This window comes from Salvelinus namaycush, unplaced genomic scaffold (genome assembly GCF_016432855.1).
Source record: "Salvelinus namaycush isolate Seneca unplaced genomic scaffold, SaNama_1.0 Scaffold1220, whole genome shotgun sequence".
NCBI classification, from domain to species: Eukaryota; Metazoa; Chordata; class Actinopteri; order Salmoniformes; family Salmonidae; genus Salvelinus; species Salvelinus namaycush.
In genome coordinates, this window is record NW_024057921.1 from 9,556 (window position 1) to 29,357 (window position 19,802).

The window sequence follows — 19,802 nt, forward strand, 5'->3', positions numbered from 1 at the left end:
AAGCAGAGTGAGTTGCCGTCTAGAGAAACAGAGTGAGTTCGAGTCAGAGAAACAGAGTCGAGTTCCCAGTCCAGAGAAACAGAGTGAGTTCCCAGTTGTAGAGAAAACGAGTTGAGTTACCAGTCTCGTGAGTCCCCAGTCTTAGAGAAAGAGTGAGTTCCCAGCCTAGAGAAGCAGAGGAGTTCCCAGTCTAGAGAGCAGAGTGAGTTCCCAGTCTAGAGAAACAGGAGTGAGTTCCCAGTCTAGGAGTTCCCAGTCTAGAGGAAAGAGTGATTTCCCAAGTCAGAGAAGCAGAGTGAGTCCAGTCTAGAGAAGCAGATGAGTTCCCAGTCCTCAGAGAAACAGAGTGGGTTCCCAGTTAGAGGAACAGAGTGAGTTCCCAAGCTAGAGGAGAAGAGGATTCCCAGTATAGTGAGTTCCCCGTCTAGAGAGCAGAGTGAGTTCCAGTCGAGAGAAACAGAGTGAGTCCAGTCAAGGAAACAGAGGAGTTCCAGGTCTAGAGGAACAGCAGGAGTTCAAGTCTATGAGCCAAGTAGTGAAACAGAGGAGTCCCAGTCTAGTGAGTCCCAGTCTAGAGAAACATGGAGTCCCAGTCTAGAGATACAGAGTGAGTCCCAGTCAGAGGACAGAGTGAGTCCAAGGTAGTGAGTCCAAGTCTAGTGATACAGAGGAGTTCCAGTCAGAGAACCAGAGTGAGTTCCAAGTCTAGAGGAACAGAGGAGTTCCAGTCTAGTGAGTTCCAAGTCTAGTGAAATAGAGAGTTCAGTCTAGGAGTTCCCAGCTAGAGAAGCAGAGTGAGTTCCAGTCTAGTGAGTTCGCGGCTAGAGAAGCAGAGTGATTCCAGTTAAGAGAAGCAGAGGGTTCCAGTGAGAGAAAGAGGTGAGTTCCGAGCAGAGAAACAGAGTAGTTCCGAGTCCAGGGGGGGGGGGGGTGGGGGTTTTTTGTTTTTTCTTTTTCTTTTCTTTGGGGGGGGGGGTTTTTTTTTGTGTGTTGGAGGGGGGGAAACAGAGTGGGGACGTTCCCAGTCCAGAGAAACAGGAGTGAGTTCCCAGTCTAGAGAAACAGCGTGAGTTCACCAGCTAGTGAGTTCCAATGTCTAGAGAAGCAGAGTGAGTCCCAGTCTGAGAAGCAGAGTAGAGTTCCCCGTCTAGAGAAGCAGATGAGTTCCCAGCTCAGAGAAACACAGAGTGAGTTCCAGTCAGTGAGTTCCAGCTAGAGAAAGAGTGAGTTCCCAGTCTAGAGAAGAGAGTGAGTTCCCAGTCTATGCGAAGCAGAGTGAGTTCCAAGTCTAGAGGAAACAGGTGAGTTCCCAGTCTAGTGCGTTCCCAGTCTAGAGAAAGAGTGAGTTCCCAGTCAGAGAAGCAAGAGTGGTTTCCAGTCTAGAGAAGCAGAGTGAGTTAGTTCCAAGTCTAGGAGAAGCAGAGTGAGTTCCCCAGTCTAGAGAAGCAGAGGAGTTCACAGTTAGAGAAACAGACGTGAGTTCAATTCAGAGAAGCATAGTGAGTTCAAGTCTAGAGAAGCAGAGTGATTCCAGTAGAGAAGCAGAAGTAATTACCAGTTAGTGAGTCCCAGTCAGAGGAGAAGAGTGAGTTCCCAGTCTAATGAGTTCCCAGGTCTAGAGAAGCAGAGAGAGTGAGTTCCCAGTCAGTGAGTTACCAGTCTAGAGAAGCAGAGTGAGTTCCCAGTCTAGAGAAACAGAGTGAGTTCCCAGTCTAGGGAGTTCCCAGTCTAGAGAAGCAGGTATGAGTTCCACAGTCCTAGATAAACAGAAGTGAGTTCCCAGTTCTAGTGAGTCCCAGTCTAGAGAAGGAAGAGGTGAAGTCTCCCAGTCTAGAGAGTAAACACGGTGATGAGCAGCCAGACAGACAGAAGGAAAGGAAGCCAGAGAGGTGTTGAGTAGAGCTGAAGGACACGAAGGGTTAAAGACACAGGGGGTTCAGGGGGAGAGAACATGCTCCCCACCTTCACCTCTCAGTGGGCCAAACCTAGTCCCTATGTAGTGCACTACTTTGGGCCCGAGACCTATGTGGCTATTCTGGTCAAGCAGTCTGACCTCTGCACTCACGTTTCTGTCTCACTCCGCCATAATGTGAGCTGGTGAGATCAGGCTGGTTCCACCAGGCCACTATAGCGCAGTGCACTACATAGTGACTAGGATGCCATCTGGGATAGGGCCAGAGGCACTACCAGGGGCACTACCAGGGGCACTACCAGGGGCACTACCTGCTGGTGCTCCTCTTTGCTCAGGCTCAGGGCGATCTGGAGCTGTCTCTCTTCATCCATATCCAAGGCAACCGGAGGAGGCGAGGCCGGCTATAAGGGAGCCAATCGGTGGAGTGGAGGAGAGGAAAAACAAATCAATCGTTGGTGGATAAATAAAAACACTTCCTAACCTGCCTTGATATTCACATTGGTGCAGTTCCAGGTTGTCTTTCTTACAGACGCACTGCGGATCTCAGAAGAACACTGTATCACATGTGGTTGCTGAGATGTGCAAAATAGATGACCTGGAACGCCACCATTGTTGATACACTGCATGGAAGGCAAGCCCTCTTTGACCCTCCCCGAGACAGGGATTGGCGTGTACACCAGAAGAGGTCAGAGGGCGGGATCTCATACCATTGGTCTACAGAGAGAGGGAGATGGTGCTATTGGTTAGTGGAAACAAAAGGATGCAGCCTTATCCCATCTGTGACGAGAGAAAATGGGCAGCACAGCAAGCTGTTTGGCTGTTCAGGAACCAGGGTCAAAGTTCATTTGACCCACAGGTCTAAGAGAGTGAGCGAGAGCGAGAGAGAGAGCTTGCAGCAGCAGCAGGAGGTAGAATGGTTTGGTTAGGGTTAGGTTTAGCATTGTAACTTTCCTGAAATTCCCTAATTCCCAGAAATCCCAGTTGAAGGATTCCCAGAATCAGGAGGGAATATAGAGGGAGAGAGATCTCCAACCGGTATTTATGGGAAACCTGGGGATTTTGGGAATGTTTCTGTATTTTTACAACCCTAGTTAGGGTTGATGATGCAGGGGGCCAGAGGGGCTACATCTCAGCAGTACCTTCTGAGCTTCCTCCTTGCTGAGGCTCAGGGCGATCTGGAGCTGGGTCTGGTCATCAATGTCCACCGGGGGAGCAGGCTGGAGTGTTAAAGGGGGTCGTGTTATTAGCAGGGCTAACTGCACTCAAAACACTTCTGGTTTTCATTTGTTTCTAGTCAGGGATCAGGGACACCAGGTGAGTGGACTCTGACCAATAAATGACATTGATAAATTAACGGGTAGAAAAGAAAACCTGAAATCATTTGTCTCTCGACGGCCAGTAGTTGAATAAGCTCTGTGTTAGGAGTTGGACTAACAACTGGAAATTGAAAGTCTGTAAAAGTTTACCAATATTCAGCTTATAAAGTTTGTCAATTATGAGTTTTTGTGTGTTTTACAAAAGGACCTAAGAGATTGGGTGTTTTACAAAAGGAGCTAAGAGATTGGGTGTTTTACAAAAGGAGCTAAGAGATTGGGTGTTTTACAAAAGGAGCTAAGAGATTGGGTGTTTTACAAAAGGACCTAAGAGATTGGGTGTTTTATAAAAGGACCTAAGAGATTGGGTGTTTTATAAAAGGAGCTAAGAGATTGGGTGTTTTATAAAAGGAGCTAAGAGATTGGGTGTTTTACAAAAGGAGCTAAGAGATTGGGTGTTTTACAAAAGGACCTAAGAGATTGGGTGTTTTACAAAAGGACCTAAGAGATTGGGTGTTTTATAAAAGGACCTAAGAGATTGGGTGTTTTATAAAAGGAGCTAAGAGATTGGGTGTTTTATAAAAGGAGCTAAGAGATTGGGTGTTTTACAAAAGGACCTAAGAGATTGGGTGTTTTATAAAAGGAGCTAAGAGATTGGGTGTTTTACAAAAGGACCTAAGAGATTGGGTGTTTTACAAAAGGACCTAAGAGATTGGGTGTTTTATAAAAGGACCTAAGAGATTGGGTGTTTTATAAAAGGAGCTAAGAGATTGTGTGTTTTATAAAAGGAGCTAAGAGATTGGGTGTTTTATAGAAGGAGCTAAGACTTTGTGTGTTTTATAAAAGGAGCTAAGACTTTGTGTGTTTTATAAAAGGAGCTAAGAGATTGGGTGTTTTATAAAAGGAGCTAAGACTTTGTGTGTTTTATAAAAGGAGCTAAGAGATTGTGTGTTTTATAAAAGGAGCTAAGAGATTGTGTGTTTTTTAGTCGCAGGCCTCGGTGCAGTGTGCACCATCTAACAACACAGAGGCACAGAGGGCATTCAGTGCCATCAATACCAGGCTAGCTAACACTGGATCAATACCAGGCTAGCTAACAGTGCCATCAATACCAGGCTAGCTAACAGTGGATCAATAGCTCCACCCTGTCCAGTCCAGTCACTCATTCACTCAGCACAGCTGCCGGCGGATCACTCTGCAGCATCGCACTCTGTAATTGGCCAGATCGGCGGCCAACTCTGAGTATCAGTGTCTTTGATTGGCCAGGTGTTATAGATCGCATCACAAGGAGAGAGGGGTGATATTGGTTTCTATAAAAGGCTCCGCGAAATGGATGACACTTAGAGGACAGAGAGAGACAGAGAGAGAGGGGGGGGGGGAGAGAGAGATTTGAGCTCTGCAGGGGAGTGTGTATGAGTGGGAGGCAGCCACGTTCATAACATTCTCACACTGCATGTAGTCAGAGTGTGTCAGTGCCTCTTGTTCAGTGTGTGTGGTGTGTGTGTGTACTTTTTGAGCGTGTGTGTTACCTTTTCACTCTCCTCTCGGCTCATGGCCAGAGCCAGCTGCAGTTGTAGCTCCTCCTCCCCGCTGGTCTGCGGGCGGGCCTGCTCCATATCTGATGCGGCACGGCGAGGAGAGGAAGAGGCGGCTGGGAGGAGGAAGAGGAGAGAGAGAGGGAGGGAGAGAGATTGAGAGGGAGGGAGAGAGGGAGAAAAAGAGGAGAGAAAGAGGGGCAGGTGGCAGAGGAGAGAGAGAGTGTGATTTTTAAGAGCAGAGTTTTAGTAGAGAGAGCTGGGTTTGCATGTTAAGTCTGCTGTCCAACCACTGTGTGTTGTGTTATTCCAGCAGGCCTGTGTTGGCATGGCATGCTCTGCCTTGGTCTGCAAGTCTGCACCCCAAATGGCCCCTATTCTCTATTTAGTGCACTACTTTTGGACCCTGGTCCTAAGTAGTGCACTATATAGGGAATAGGGGGCCATTAGGGACGGATCCTAACTGCTGCTCTCTGCCTCCTGCACTAGAAACAATGGTGGCTTTTGTGGAGTAGGTAAAGGAGAGGGGTAGAGGAGGTATTTTTAAATTTTTATTTTATTTTACCTTTAACTTGGCAAGTCAGTTAAGAACAAATTCTTATTTTCAATGACGGCCTAGGAACAGTGGGTTAACTGCCTTGTTCAGGGGCAGAACGACAGATTTTTACCTTGTCAGCTCAGGGATTTCGGTTACTAGTCCAACGCTCTAACCACTAGGCTAGCTCCCCCCCCCCCCCAAGTAGAGGGGGTAGAGGAGGCAGAGGGGGTAGAGGGGTAAAGGAGGTAGATGAGTAGAGAGGGTCGTGGAGGTAGAGGAGGTAGCAGGGGTAGAGGAGAAGATGGGTTGTGAGGGTAGATGGGTCGTGGAGGTAGATAAGTAGAGGAGGTAGCAGGGGCAGAGGAGTAGATGGGTTGTGAGGGTAGAGGGGTAGAGGGGTAGTGGAGGTAGATAAGTAGAGGAGGTAGCAGGGGCAGAGGAGTAGATGGGTTGTGAGGGTAGAGGGGTAGTGGAGGTAGATAAGTAGAGGAGGTAGCAGGGGCAGAGGAGTAGATGGGTTGTGAGGGTAGAGGGGTAGATAAGTAGAGGAGGTAGCAGGGGCAGAGGAGTAGATGGGTTGTGAAGGTAGAGGGGTAGATGGGTAGTGGAGGTAGATAAGTAGAGGAGGTAGCAGGGGCAGAGGAGTAGATGGGTTGTGAGGGTAGAGGGGGTAGAGGGGGTAGAGGGGTAAAGGAGGTAGATGAGTAGAGAGGGTCGTGGAGGTAGAGGAGGTAGCAGGGGTAGAGGAGAAGATGGGTTGTGAGGGTAGATGGGTCGTGGAGGTAGATAAGTAGAGGAGGTAGCAGGGGCAGAGGAGTAGATGGGTTGTGAGGGTAGAGGGGTCGTGGAGGTAGATAAGTAGAGGAGGTAGCAGGGGCAGAGGAGTAGATGGGTTGTGAGGGTAGAGGGGTAGTGGAGGTAGATAAGTAGAGGAGGTAGCAGGGGCAGAGGAGTAGATGGGTTGTGAGGGGTAGAGGGGTAGATAAGTAGAGGAGGTAGCAGGGGCAGAGGAGTAGATGGGTTGTGAGGGTAGAGGGGTAGTGGAGGTAGATAAGTAGAGGAGGTAGCAGGGGCAGAGGAGTAGATGGGTTGTGAGGGGTAGAGGGGTAGATAAGTAGAGGAGGTAGCAGGGGCAAAGGAGTAGATGGGTTGTGAGTGTAGAGGGGTAGATGGGTAGTGGAGGTAGATAAGTAGAGGAGGTAGCAGGGGCAGAGGAGTAGATGGGTTGTGAGTGTAGAGGGGTAGATGGGTAGTGGAGGTAGATAAGTAGAGGAGGTAGCAGGGGCAGAGGAGTAGATGGGTAGTGGAGGTAGATAAAGTAGAGGGGATTGATGGGTAGTGGAGTAGAGGAGGTAGCAGGGGCAGAGGAGTAGATGGGTTGTGAGGGTAGATGGGTAGTGGAGGTAGATAAAGTAGAGGGGATTGATGGGTAGGGGGGTAGAGGAGGTAGCAGGGGTAGAGGAGTAGATGGGTTGTGAGGGTAGATGGGTAGATGGGTAGTGGAGGTAGATAAAGTAGAGGGGATTGATGGGTAGGGGAGTAGAGGAGGTAGCAGGGGTAGAGGAGTAGATGGGTTGTGAAGGTAGAGGGGTAGTGGAGGTAGTGGAGGTCATGGCTGTAAGGGGGTGGGGTCATGGCTGTAAGGGGGTGGGGTCATGGCTGTAAGGCAAGGGGAGGTCATGGTTGTAAGTGGGGTGGGGTCATGGCTGTAAGTGGGGGAGTCATGACAGAATGGGCAGTGGGGGGGTCATGGCTGTAAGGAGAGGGGGGGTCATGGCTGTAAGGGAGGGGGCTGTGGAGGGGCAGTACTGTATATACGTCCCAAATGGCACCCTATTCCCGATGTAGTGCACTACTTTTCACCAGAGTGAATATATTGCCTTTTATATTGCCCATATAAAAGGCAATATAGTGTGATTTGGGACGAGGCCATTGGCACGGTCCAGTCTATCTCTGCTGAACCCCAATCACTTCCAGTACGCCGCCTCTCAATGTGGCCTGCCTGGGCTGGACTGTAGTCTGGCTGGGCCGGCTGGGACCTGGGTTCAAATACTATTCCATATCTTCTCAAATAGTGAGAGCGTTTGCTTTAGCCTGCCTGCAGTGCCAGGTGGGCGGGGTCTCTTCAATGGGTTCCATTACGCCAGACAAGCTCAATCAAAGCACAGACAAAGTGTTTTGAAATCATTTCAAATTGTATTTGAACCCAGGTCTGTCTGGGACGGGACAGGGAGCTACTGCCACAGTGCCAGGCCAACCCTCTGACCCCCACTCAACCACCCAGCCCCAGGGCATCCATCAGGTCCATCTAAACCCGCAACGACAGACAGGACAGACAGACTCAAAGATCATCAATCCAGGACACATAGTATGTCCTCCACCAAACTGTCCTTCTGTAACAGTGTTGAAATGGGGCAGAAATCTGGCCGGAGTGACTTTCCCAGACAAGGCCTACAGTATATTATGGAATATGTCAATATGGATGTAGTCTGAATCATTTCACAGTAATTATCTCCAAAATATGTAGTAATATAAAAAGTATGTAGTAGTATAAAAAGTATGTAGTAGTATAAAAAGTATGTAGTAGTATAAAAAGTATGTAGTAGTATAAAAAGTATGTAGTAATATAAAAAGTATGTAGTAATATAAAAAGTATGTAGTAGTATAAAAAGTATGTAGTAATATAAAAAGTATGTAGTAGTATAAAAAGTATGTAGTAATATAAAAAGTATGTAGTAATATAAAAATAAGAATTATATTATTGTAGCTGGAAATGGCAGATTTTTTGGAACACTCCTGTGTTCCAATGGCACGTTGTGTTAGCTAATCCAAGTTTAGCATTTTAAAAGGCTAATTGATCATTAGAAAACCCTTTTGCAATTATGTTAGCACTGCTGAAAACTATTGTTCTGATTAAAGAAGCAATAAAACTGGCCTTTAGACTAGTTGAATATCTGGAGCATCAGCATTTGTGGGTTCGATTACAGGCTCAAAATGGCCAGAAACAGTCTATTCTTGTTCTGAGAATAGAAGGCTATTCCATGCAAGAATTTGCAAGAAACTGAAGATCTCATACAACGCTGTGTACTACTCCCTTCACAGAACAGCGCAAACTGTCTCTAACCAGAATAGAAAGAGGAGTGGCAGGCCCCGGTGCACAACTGAGCAAGAGGACAAGTACATTAGAATTTCTAGTTTGAGAAACAGATGCCTCGCAAGTCCTCAAATGGCAGCTTCATTAGTACCCGCAAAACATTAGTCTCAAAGTCAACAGTGAAGAGGCGACTCCGGGATGCCCAGAGTTCCTCTGTACAGTGTCTGTGTTCTTTTGCCCATCTTAATCTTTTATTTTTATTGGCCAGTCTTGCAACTCTGCCTAGAAGGCCAGCATCCCGGAGTCGCCTCTTCACTGTTGACGTTGAGACTGGTGTTTTGCAAAAACAAGGACATTTCTAAGTGACCCCAAACCTTTGAACGGTAGTGTACATATATCTTTTTCAAACATTTTTTTCAGGATGTAAAAAAAGTTTTCAGTCTAAACTTAAATGACTAAAACCACATATAAAGTATGTAGAAAAGATAATGGACCTATATACTTTTAAATAACAATCACCAAAATATTAAAAGTAGAAAGTCAGGGAGAATACTTAATTGTATTATTATTATGCATTCAGGAGTATTTTTGTCATGGCATGGGGCCCCCATTGATTTTGTTATAATGTCCACCGGGGGAGCAGGCTGGAGTGTTAAAGGGGGTCGTGTTATTAGCAGGGCTAACTGCACTCAAAACACTTCTGGATTTCATTTGTTTCTAGTCAGGGATCAGGGACACCAGGTGAGTGGACTCTGACCAATAAATGACATTGATAAATTAACGGGTAGAAAAGAAAACCTGAAATCATTTGTCTCTCGACGGCCAGTAGTTGAATAAGCTCTGTGTTAGGAGTTGGACTAACTCAAAAAAAGTTTTCAGTCTAAACTTAAATGACTAAAACCACATATAAAGTATGTAGAAAAGATAATGGACCTATATACTTTTAAATAACAATCACCAAAATATTAAAAGTAGAAAGTCAGGGAGAATACGTAATTGTATTATTATTATGCATTCAGGAGTATTTTTGTCATGGCATGGGGCCCCCATTGATTTTGTTATAATGTTTGAGTCACTCAGATAGCATAAGCCATTGCGGACTTTGTAGATTTGAATGAAATGAACTTTAAAACTGCACATTTTGTCATTGCGGTCAACAGGAGGATCTCTAAAATGTCCAGTCGGCAACTGCACCAGTGGCCACGCCCCCACCACTCCCATCGCCTAAGCCACATTTTAACCCAGAAAAAAACTCTGGTGTGTGTGTCTGTGGGAAAATCAAACATGCCACAGACACCAGAAGTATAACATTAACACAGTGTGACTAACTGAAACCATGCTCACGCTACTTAGCTTCCCACACACAACCTTTACACAGCTGGTGCACAGACCACACTCAGCTGGTGCAGAGGCTGCACACAGCTGGTGTACAGACCACACACATGATAATACACAGGCTACTGGCTTTGGTCTCTGCACCATCCTTCTGTACTATCTAACAACTCCATTACATCCTACTGTATCATAATACTACTGTACAACTCCACCACATCCTACTGTATCATAATACTACTGTACTATCTAACAACTCCACCACATCCTACTGTATCATAATACTACTGTACTATCTAACAACTCCACCACATCCTACTGTATCATAATACTACTGTACTATCTAACAACTCCACCACATCCTACTGTATCATAATACTACTGTACAACTCCACCACATCCTACTGTATCATAATACTACTGTACTATCCAACAACTCCACCACATCCTAATGTATCATAATACAACTGTACTATCCAACAACTCCACCACATCCTACTGTACTATCTAACAACTCCATTACATCCTACTGTATCATAATACTACTGTACTATCTAACAACTCCACCACATCCTACTGTATCATAATACTACTGTACTATCTAACAACTCCACCACATCCTACTGTATCATAATACTACTGTACAACTCCACCACATCCCACTGTATCATAATACTACTGTACTATCTAACAACTCCACCACATCCTACTGTATCATAATACTACTGTCCAACAACTCCACCACATCCTACTGTATCATAATACTACTGTGCAAACAACTCCACCACATCCTACTGTATCATAATACTACTGTACTATCTAACAACTCCACCACATCCTACTGTATCATAATACTACTGTACTATCCAACAACTCCACCCCATCCTACTGTATCATAATACTACTGTACTATCCAACAACTCCACCACATCCTACTGTATCATAATACTACTGTACTATCTAACAACTCCACCACATCCTACTGTATCATAATACTACTGTACAACTCCACCACATCCCACTGTATCATAATACTACTGTACAACTCCACCACATCCTACTGTATCATAATACTACTGTACTATCTAACAACTCCACTACAATCCTACTGTATCATAATACTACTATCTAACAACTCCACCACATCCTACTGTATCATAATACTACTAACAACTACACAACATCCTACTGTATCATAATACTACTGTACTATCTAACAACTCCACTACAATCCTACTGTATCATAATACTACTATCTAACAACTCCACCACATCCTACTGTATCATAATACTACTGTACTATCTAACAACTCCACCACATCCTACTGTATCATAATACTACTGTACAACTCCACCACATCCTACTGTATCATAATACTACTGTACTATCTAACAACTCCACCACATCCTACTGTATCATAATACTACTGTACTATCTAACAACTCCATTACATCCTACTGTATCATAATACTACTGTACAAACAACTCCACCACATCCTACTGTATCATAATACTACTGTACTATCTAACAACTCCACTCCATCCTACTGTATCATAATACTACTGTACTATCTAACAACTCCACCACATCCTACTGTATCATAATACTACTGTACAACTCCACCACATCCTACTGTATCATAATACTACTGTACTATCTAACAACTCCACCACATCCTACTGTATCATAATACTACTGTACAACTCCACCACATCCTACTGTATCATAATACTACTGTACAACTCCACCACATCCTACTGTATCATAATACTACTGTACAACTCCACCACATCCTACTGTATCATAATACTACTGTACTATCTAACAACTCCACCACATCCCACTGTATCATAATACTACTGTACTATCTAACAACTCCATCACATCCCACTGTATCATAATACTACTGTACAACTCCACCACATCCCACTGTATCATAATACTACTGTACTATCTAACAACTCCACCACATCCTACTGTATCATAATACTACTGTACTATCTAACAACTCCACCCCATCCTACTGTATCATAATACTACTGTACAACTCCACCACATCCTACTGTATCATAATACTACTGTGCAAACAACTCCACCACATCCTACTGTATCATAATACTACTGTACTATCTAACAACTCCACCACATCCTACTGTATCATAATACTACTGTACTATCTAACAACTCCACCACATCCTACTGTATCATAATACTACTGTACAACTCCACCACATCCTACTGTATCATAATACTACTGTACTATCCAACAACTCCACCACATCCTACTGTATCATAATACTACTGTACTATCCAACAACTCCACCACATCCTACTGTATCATAATACTACTATCTAACAACTCCACTCCATCCTACTGTATCATAATACTACTGTACTATCTAACAACTCCACCACATCCTACTGTGTCATAATACTACCCAGTCCCAGCTAGCTAAACGTGACTACCACAGTACAGCCATGTATAATACATGATGCCCAGTCCCAGCTAGCTAAACGTGACTACCACAGCCATGTATAATACATGATGCCCAGTCCCAGCTAGCTAAACGTGACTACCACAGCCATGTATAATACATGATGCCCAGTCCCAGCTAGCTAAACGTGACTACCACAGTACAGCCATGTATAATACATGATGCCCAGTCCCAGCTAGCTAAACGTGACTACCACAGTACAGCCATGTATAATACATGATGCCCAGTCCCAGCTAGCTAAACGTGACTACCACAGCCATGTATAATACATGATGCCCAGTCCCAGCTAGCTAAACGTGACTACCACAGTACAGACATGTATAATACATGATGCCCAGTCCCAGCTAGCTAAACGTGACTACCACAGTACAGCCATGTATAATACATGATGCCCAGTCCCAGCTAGCTAAACGTGACTACCACAGTACAGCCATGTATAATACATGATGCCCAGCCCCAGCTAGCTAAACGTGACTACCACAGCCATGTATAATACATGATGCCCAGTCCCAGCTAGCTAAACGTGGCTACCACAGCCATGTATAATACATGATGCCCAGTCCCAGCTAGCTAAACGTGACTACCACAGCCATGTATAATACATGATGCCCAGTCCCAGCTAGCTAAACGTGACTACCACAGTACAGCCATGTATAATACATGATGCCCAGTCCCAGCTAGCTAAACGTGACTACCACAGTACAGCCATGTATAATACATGATGCCCAGTCCCAGCTAGCTAAACGTGGCTACCACAGCCATGTATAATACATGATGCCCAGTCCCAGCTAGCTAAACGTGGCTACCACAGCCATGTATAATACATGATGCCCAGTCCCAGCTAGCTAAACGTGACTACCACAGCCATGTATAATACATGATGCCCAGTCCCAGCTAGCTAAACGTTACTACCACAGCCATGTATAATACATGATGCCCAGTCCCAGCTAGCTAAACGTGACTACCACAGCCATGTATAATACATGATGCCCAGTCCCAGCTAGCTAAACGTGGCTACCACAGTACAGCCATGTATAATACATGATGCCCAGTCCCAGCTAGCTAAACGTGACTACCACAGTACAGCCATGTATAATACATGATGCCCAGTCCCAGCTAGCTAAACGTGACTACCACAGTACAGCCATGTATAATACATGATGCCCAGTCCCAGCTAGCTAAACGTGACTACCACAGTACAGCCATGTATAATACATGATGCCCAGTCCCAGCTAGCTAAACGTGACTACCACAGTACAGCCATGTATAATACATGATGCCCAGTCCCAGCTAGCTAAACGTGACTACCACAGCCATGTATAATACATGATGCCCAGTCCCAGCTAGCTAAACGTGACTACCACAGTACAGCCATGTATAATACATGATGCCCAGTCCCAGCTAGCTAAACGTGACTACCACAGCCATGTATAATACATGATGCCCAGTCCCAGCTAGCTAAACGTGACTACCACAGTACAGACATGTATAATACATGATGCCCAGTCCCAGCTAGCTAAACGTGACTACCACAGTACAGACATGTATAATACATGATGCCCAGTCCCAGCTAGCTAAACGTGACTACCACAGCCATGTATAATACATGATGCCCAGTCCCAGCTAGCTAAACGTGACTACCACAGCACAGCCATGTATAATACATGATGCCCAGTCCCAGCTAGCTAAACGTGACTACCACAGTACAGCCATGTATAATACATGATGCCCAGTCCCAGCTAGCTAAACGTGTCTACCACAGCCATGTATAATACATGATGCCCAGTCCCAGCTAGCTAAACGTGACTACCACAGTACAGCCATGTATAATACATGATGCCCAGTCCCAGCTAGCTAAACGTGACTACCACAGCACAGCCATGTATAATACATGATGCCCAGTCCCAGCTAGCTAAACGTGACTACCACAGTACAGCCATGTATAATACATGATGCCCAGTCCCAGCTAGCTAAACGTATACAGAGAGCCATGATGAGACAGGGAAAAAGGGTAGAGAGAGTGTGTGTGTCCCCCATTCTTTGTGTTTGCTGTTCAGCTGGAGTGAAAGAGAACAGGAGAATGTTAGGAATGCAGCTATAGAGAGCATCTCTCTCAGACACAAACACAAATACACACACACACACACACACACACACACACACACACACACACACACACACACACACACACACACACACACACACACACACACACGGATAGCATAACCAAAACTAACAAACACTTTATGTAGGAATGGGGAATAACCAGGATGATACAATAGACAGAGATATGGAATGTTTCCCAAATGGCACCATATAGTGCACTACTTTTGAACAGAGCCCTATGGCCAATGGCACACTATTCCCTATATAGTGCACTACTTTAGACCAGGGCCCTATTCCCTATATAGTGCACTACTTTTGACCAGAGCCCTATTCCTTATATAGTGCACTACTTTAGACCAGGGCCCTATTCCCTATATAGAGCACTACTTTTGACCAGGGCCCTATTCCCTATATAGTGCACTACTTTTGACCAGGGCCCTTAGGGAACAGGGTACCATTTGGGGCAAAGTTATTCATTGAGACTTGTCCAGGTCCTTATGTCCAGCTGCCTGTCACATGGACCAACAGGACAATAGCTCCTACTTGAATAGGGCCTGTGAGGGACAATGACCACGGGTATACAACTATAGAAACACAATCTATTATGCCATCATTGACATGAATGGGAACGTCTGTTCTATAGACTCTATTTCTGTGTACACAACCAGCCATCTCTACAATGAATCCAGATACTGCTGACGGAACGCTCTGTCTGTATCTCTGGAGAGCCTAGTAACTGACCTTTTAGTCCCTTTTTGATGACACAGACACAGACACACAGACACACAGACACACTGACTGACTCGTTGATAAGATAAGAACAGTGTGTTCTTACTGAGTGTATATGTCATATGCCATCTGTGTTCTAGAATAATCTACTGTATGTCATGGTCACAAGATAAGAACACGAAGAGCCAAAACATTCCAGCCCAAATCCCCTTGAGTAAGAAGGAAGAGGTTAGTGGTCACTGCACGACAGGGGAGGTAGAGACACCGATGTTTCCTCTACTGGGAGAAATACTCCCAAAAAAGATTTTAAAAATTCAAGACAATATCTCAATCAATGTCCAACTTCTGTGCATTTACTAATAACATAAAGCTGGGAATCAATCTGGATGGGGGAAAAAATGCAAATATGACATGATATGTATATGACTGCCTGATATGTATATGACTGCCTGATATGTATATGACTGTCTGATATGTATATGACTGCCTGATATGTATATGACTGCCTGATATGTATATGACTGCCTGATATGGATATGACTGCCTGATATGTATATGACTGCCTGATATGGATATGACTGTCTGATATGTATATGACTGTCTGATATGTATATGACTGCCTGATATGGATATGACTGTCTGATATGTATATGACTGCCTGATATGTATATGACTGCCTGATATGGATATGACTGTCTGATATGTATATGACTGCCTGATATGTATATGACTGCCTGATATGTATATGACTGCCTGATATGTATATGACTGTCTGATATATATATGACTGCCTGTATATGACTGTCTGATATGTATATGACTGCCTGATATGTATATGACTGCCTGATATGTATATGACTGCCTGATATGTATATGACTGCCTGATATGTATATGACTGCCTGATATGTATATGACTGCCTGATATGGATATGACTGCCTGATATGGATATGACTGCCTGATATGTATATGACTGCCTGATATGTATATGACTGCCTGAGACTGAGGGACATCCCATGACCATTAATTCCCTGAAGTATTTACGTTATATATAAGTAATACACAGTGTAACCATCCTCCGTGTTGTTGTTTACTAGTAATACACAGTGTAACCATCCTCCGTGTTGTTGTTTACTAGTAATACACAGTGTAACCATCCTCCTTGTTGTTGTTTACTAGTAATACACAGTGTAACCATCCTCCGTGTTGTTGTTTACGAGTAATACATAGTGTAACCATCCTCTGTGTTGTTGTTTACTAGTAATACACAGTGTAACCATCCTCCGTGTTGTTGTTTACGAGTAATACATAGTGTAACCATCCTCCGTGTTGTTGTTTACGAGTAATACATAGTGTAACCATCCTCCGTGTTGTTGTTTACGAGTAATACATAGTGTAACCATCCTCCGTGTTGTTGTTTACGAGTAATACATAGTGTAACCATCCTCCGTGTTGTTGTTTACTAGTAATACATAGTGTAACCATCCTCTGTGTTGTTGTTGACTAGTAATACATAGTGTAACCATCCTCCGTGTTGTTGTTTACTAGTAATACATAGTGTAACCATCCTCCGTGTTGTTGTTGACTAGTAATACATAGTGTAACCATCCTCCGTGTTGTTGTTTACTAGTAATACATAGTGTAACCATCCTCCGTGTTGTTGTTTACTAGTAATACATAGTGTAACCATCCTCCGTGTTGTTGTTGACTAGTAATACATAGTGTAACCATCCGCCGTGTTGTTGTTTACTAGTAATACATAGTGTAACCATCCTCCGTGTTGTTGTTTCCTAGTAATACATAGTGTAACCATCCTCCGTGTTGTTGTTTCCTAGTAATACATAGTGTAACCATCCTCCGTGTTGTTGTTTACTAGTAATACATAGTGTAACCATCCTCCGTGTTGTTGTTTACTAGTAATACATAGTGTAACCATCCTCCGTGTTGTTGTTTCCTAGTAATACATAGTGTAACCATCCTCCGTGTTGTTGTTTACTAGTAATACACAGTGTAACCATCCTCCGTGTTGTTGTTTACTAGTAATACATAGTGTAACCATCCTCCGTGTTGTTGTTTACTAGTAATACATAGTGTAACCATCCTCCATGTACATGTTGTTGTTTATTTATTAGCCATTATTTCTTTTTTATAATCATATTTTTATTTAATTAAATGTATTGACCGAAGATTCCACAATACAACAGCAGTAGTGTTGTACCTGTATCCATGACTATATGCAGTACTATTATTACCACTGAAATTAACAGGATTTCATTATCATCATAGCATTGTATTTACTGAAACGCTGTACCACTATACTGCTTTGGTAATATCTACAAATTGTATTTCATGTCAATAAAGCAATGGCTATACACACACTAGGTTGTTTCCTGTGGTGTAAAGTACTTATTAAGTAAAAATACTTTAAAGTACTACTTAAGTCGTTTTTTGGGGTATCTGTACTTTACTTTACTTTTTAGTTTTTCTTCACTACATTTCTAAAGAAAATAATGTACTTTTTACTCCATACATTTTCCCTGACACACAAATGTACTCGTTACATTTTGAATACTTAGCAGGACAGGTAGCCTAGTGGCTAGAGCGTTGGACTAGTAACCGAAAGGTTGCAAGATCAAATCCTCGAGCTGACAAGGTACAAATCTGTCGTTTTTCCCCTGAACAAGGCAGTTAACCCACTGTTCCTAGACTGTCATTGAAAATAAGAATTTGTTCTTCACTGACCTGCCAAGTTAAAAATAAAAAATAAATGGTCCAATTCACACACTTATTAAGAGAACATCCCTGGTCATCCCTACTACCTCTGATCTGGCGGACTCACTAAACACAAATGCTTCCTTTGTAAAATATGTCTGAAAGTTGGTGTGCCCCTTGCTATCTGTAAATGTAAAACAATTTAAATAACATTTTAAAAATGGTGCTCTCTGGTAAATTTAATATAATGAATTTGAAATTATTCATACCTTTACTTTTGATACTTAGGTATATTTTAGCAATTACATTTACTTTTGGTACTTAAGTATATTTAAAAACCACATACTTTAAGACTTTTACTCAAGTAGTATTTTACTGGGTGACTTTCACTTTTACATGAGTCATTTTCTATTAAAAGGTATCTTTACTTTTACTCCAATATGACAGTTGGGTACTTTATCCACCGCTGGTTGTTTCCTGTGGGATCATACTAACATGGAGTGTTTCGTTAGCCAACTTACTGACTAGCTGTCAGTGCAGACCTGAGCAGAGCCAGACCACATCTCTCAACATGGATTCTCACTGAAGAACAGAATGGCTAATCTTATCAATGTTTCAGGCATTCAGGCCTTTATGCTTTCATTACATTCTGGCTCCATTATGTGTTCCACTGCCTCTTCAATGCTTCAGGCTGTGGGAACATGTTTGGTCTTTTAAAATGTATCCCCGCTATCAATCAAACTGTAATATACTGTCACTATCCGGCTACCACCTGGTACTCTACCCTGCACCTTAGAGACTGCTGTCCTATGTACATAGTCATTGAACACTGGCCACTTTAGTCATGTTTACATACTGTTTTACCCACTTCATATACTGTATTCTAGTCAAGGCTCCTCCTATATAACTACTGCTGTACACACCTTTTCTATTCATATACTGTCCGTACACACCATTTATATAGAGTACCAGTCAAAAGTTTGGACACACCTATTCATTCAAGGGTTTTTCTATATTTTGACTATTTTCTACATTGTAGAATAACAGTGAAGACATTAAAACTATGAAATAACACATATGGAATCTTGTAGTAACCAAAACAGTGTTAAACAAATCAAAATATATTTTAAATATATATTATTCAAAGTAGCCACCCTTTTCCTTGATGACAGCTTTTCACATTCTTGGCATTCTCTCAACCATCTTCACCTGGAATGTTTTTTCAACAGTGTTGAAGGAGTTCCCACACATGCTTTTATATATATATAAAAACTGGGTGGTTCGAGCCCTGAATGCTGATTGGCTGAAAGGCGTGGTATATCATACCGTATCCACAGGTATGACAAAACATTTATTTTTAATGCTCTAATCACGTTGGTAACCAGTTTATAATAGCAATAAGGCACCTCTGGGTTTTGTGATATATGGCCAATATACCACGACTAAGGGCTGTATCCAGTCACTCCACGTTGCGTCGTGCATAAGAACACGATATTGGCCATATAACACAGCTCCTCAGGCCTTATTGCTTAAATATACAGTACCAGTCAAAAGTCTGGACACATATCAGTTAAAAATAGAACGTCATCATGTTTTGGTCACAAAGGTAAAAACACTTGCCTAGTTAGTTGGTTACAGCTGGTTGTACCATTTCACCATACCCTGTAATCACTAGTTACTACTTCTAAACAAAATACATTTTAGGGTGGATTCTTGTTGTTTGGTTTACTGTTTGAACAGTTGCTGAGATTATATTTGTTTATCAATGCAAAATAAGCTACTTTGATGAATAGCCTCTATACTGTATAGATCAGATCTAGGAGCCAAGCGACAACACTGCCCCACGGCTGCGGAAGGAATGATATGGCGTGTCTCAATTTTAAGGAAGTTAAAAAAATATGTTGAATGCCTGAGCGTATTTACAAGGAGCCGCCCCTTTTGTGACGAGAAACGACATTGCAACTCCGTAGACCGTGAAGTAAGCTTTAGGAGAATTAGGTTAAGGTTAGGAAAAGGATTAGGGTTAGGGTTAGCT

General features: G+C 43.2%; 1 protein-coding gene across 1 annotated transcript in view; it reads right to left on the reverse strand.

The window, feature by feature from the left end:
* Positions 1 to 2,151: 2,151 nt before the first annotated feature.
* The window catches only part of LOC120036155 (epsin-3-like), a 35,065-nt gene continuing 17,414 nt past the window's right edge, over positions 2,152 to 19,802 (reverse strand). The window contains exons 7-9 of the mRNA XM_038982627.1: positions 4,755 to 4,876; positions 3,052 to 3,129; positions 2,152 to 2,313 (exon numbers count right to left, since the gene is read on the reverse strand). Coding sequence (XP_038838555.1) covers positions 2,152 to 2,313; positions 3,052 to 3,129; positions 4,755 to 4,876 — 362 coding nt within the window. The remainder of the gene's footprint in view (positions 2,314 to 3,051; positions 3,130 to 4,754; positions 4,877 to 19,802) is intronic.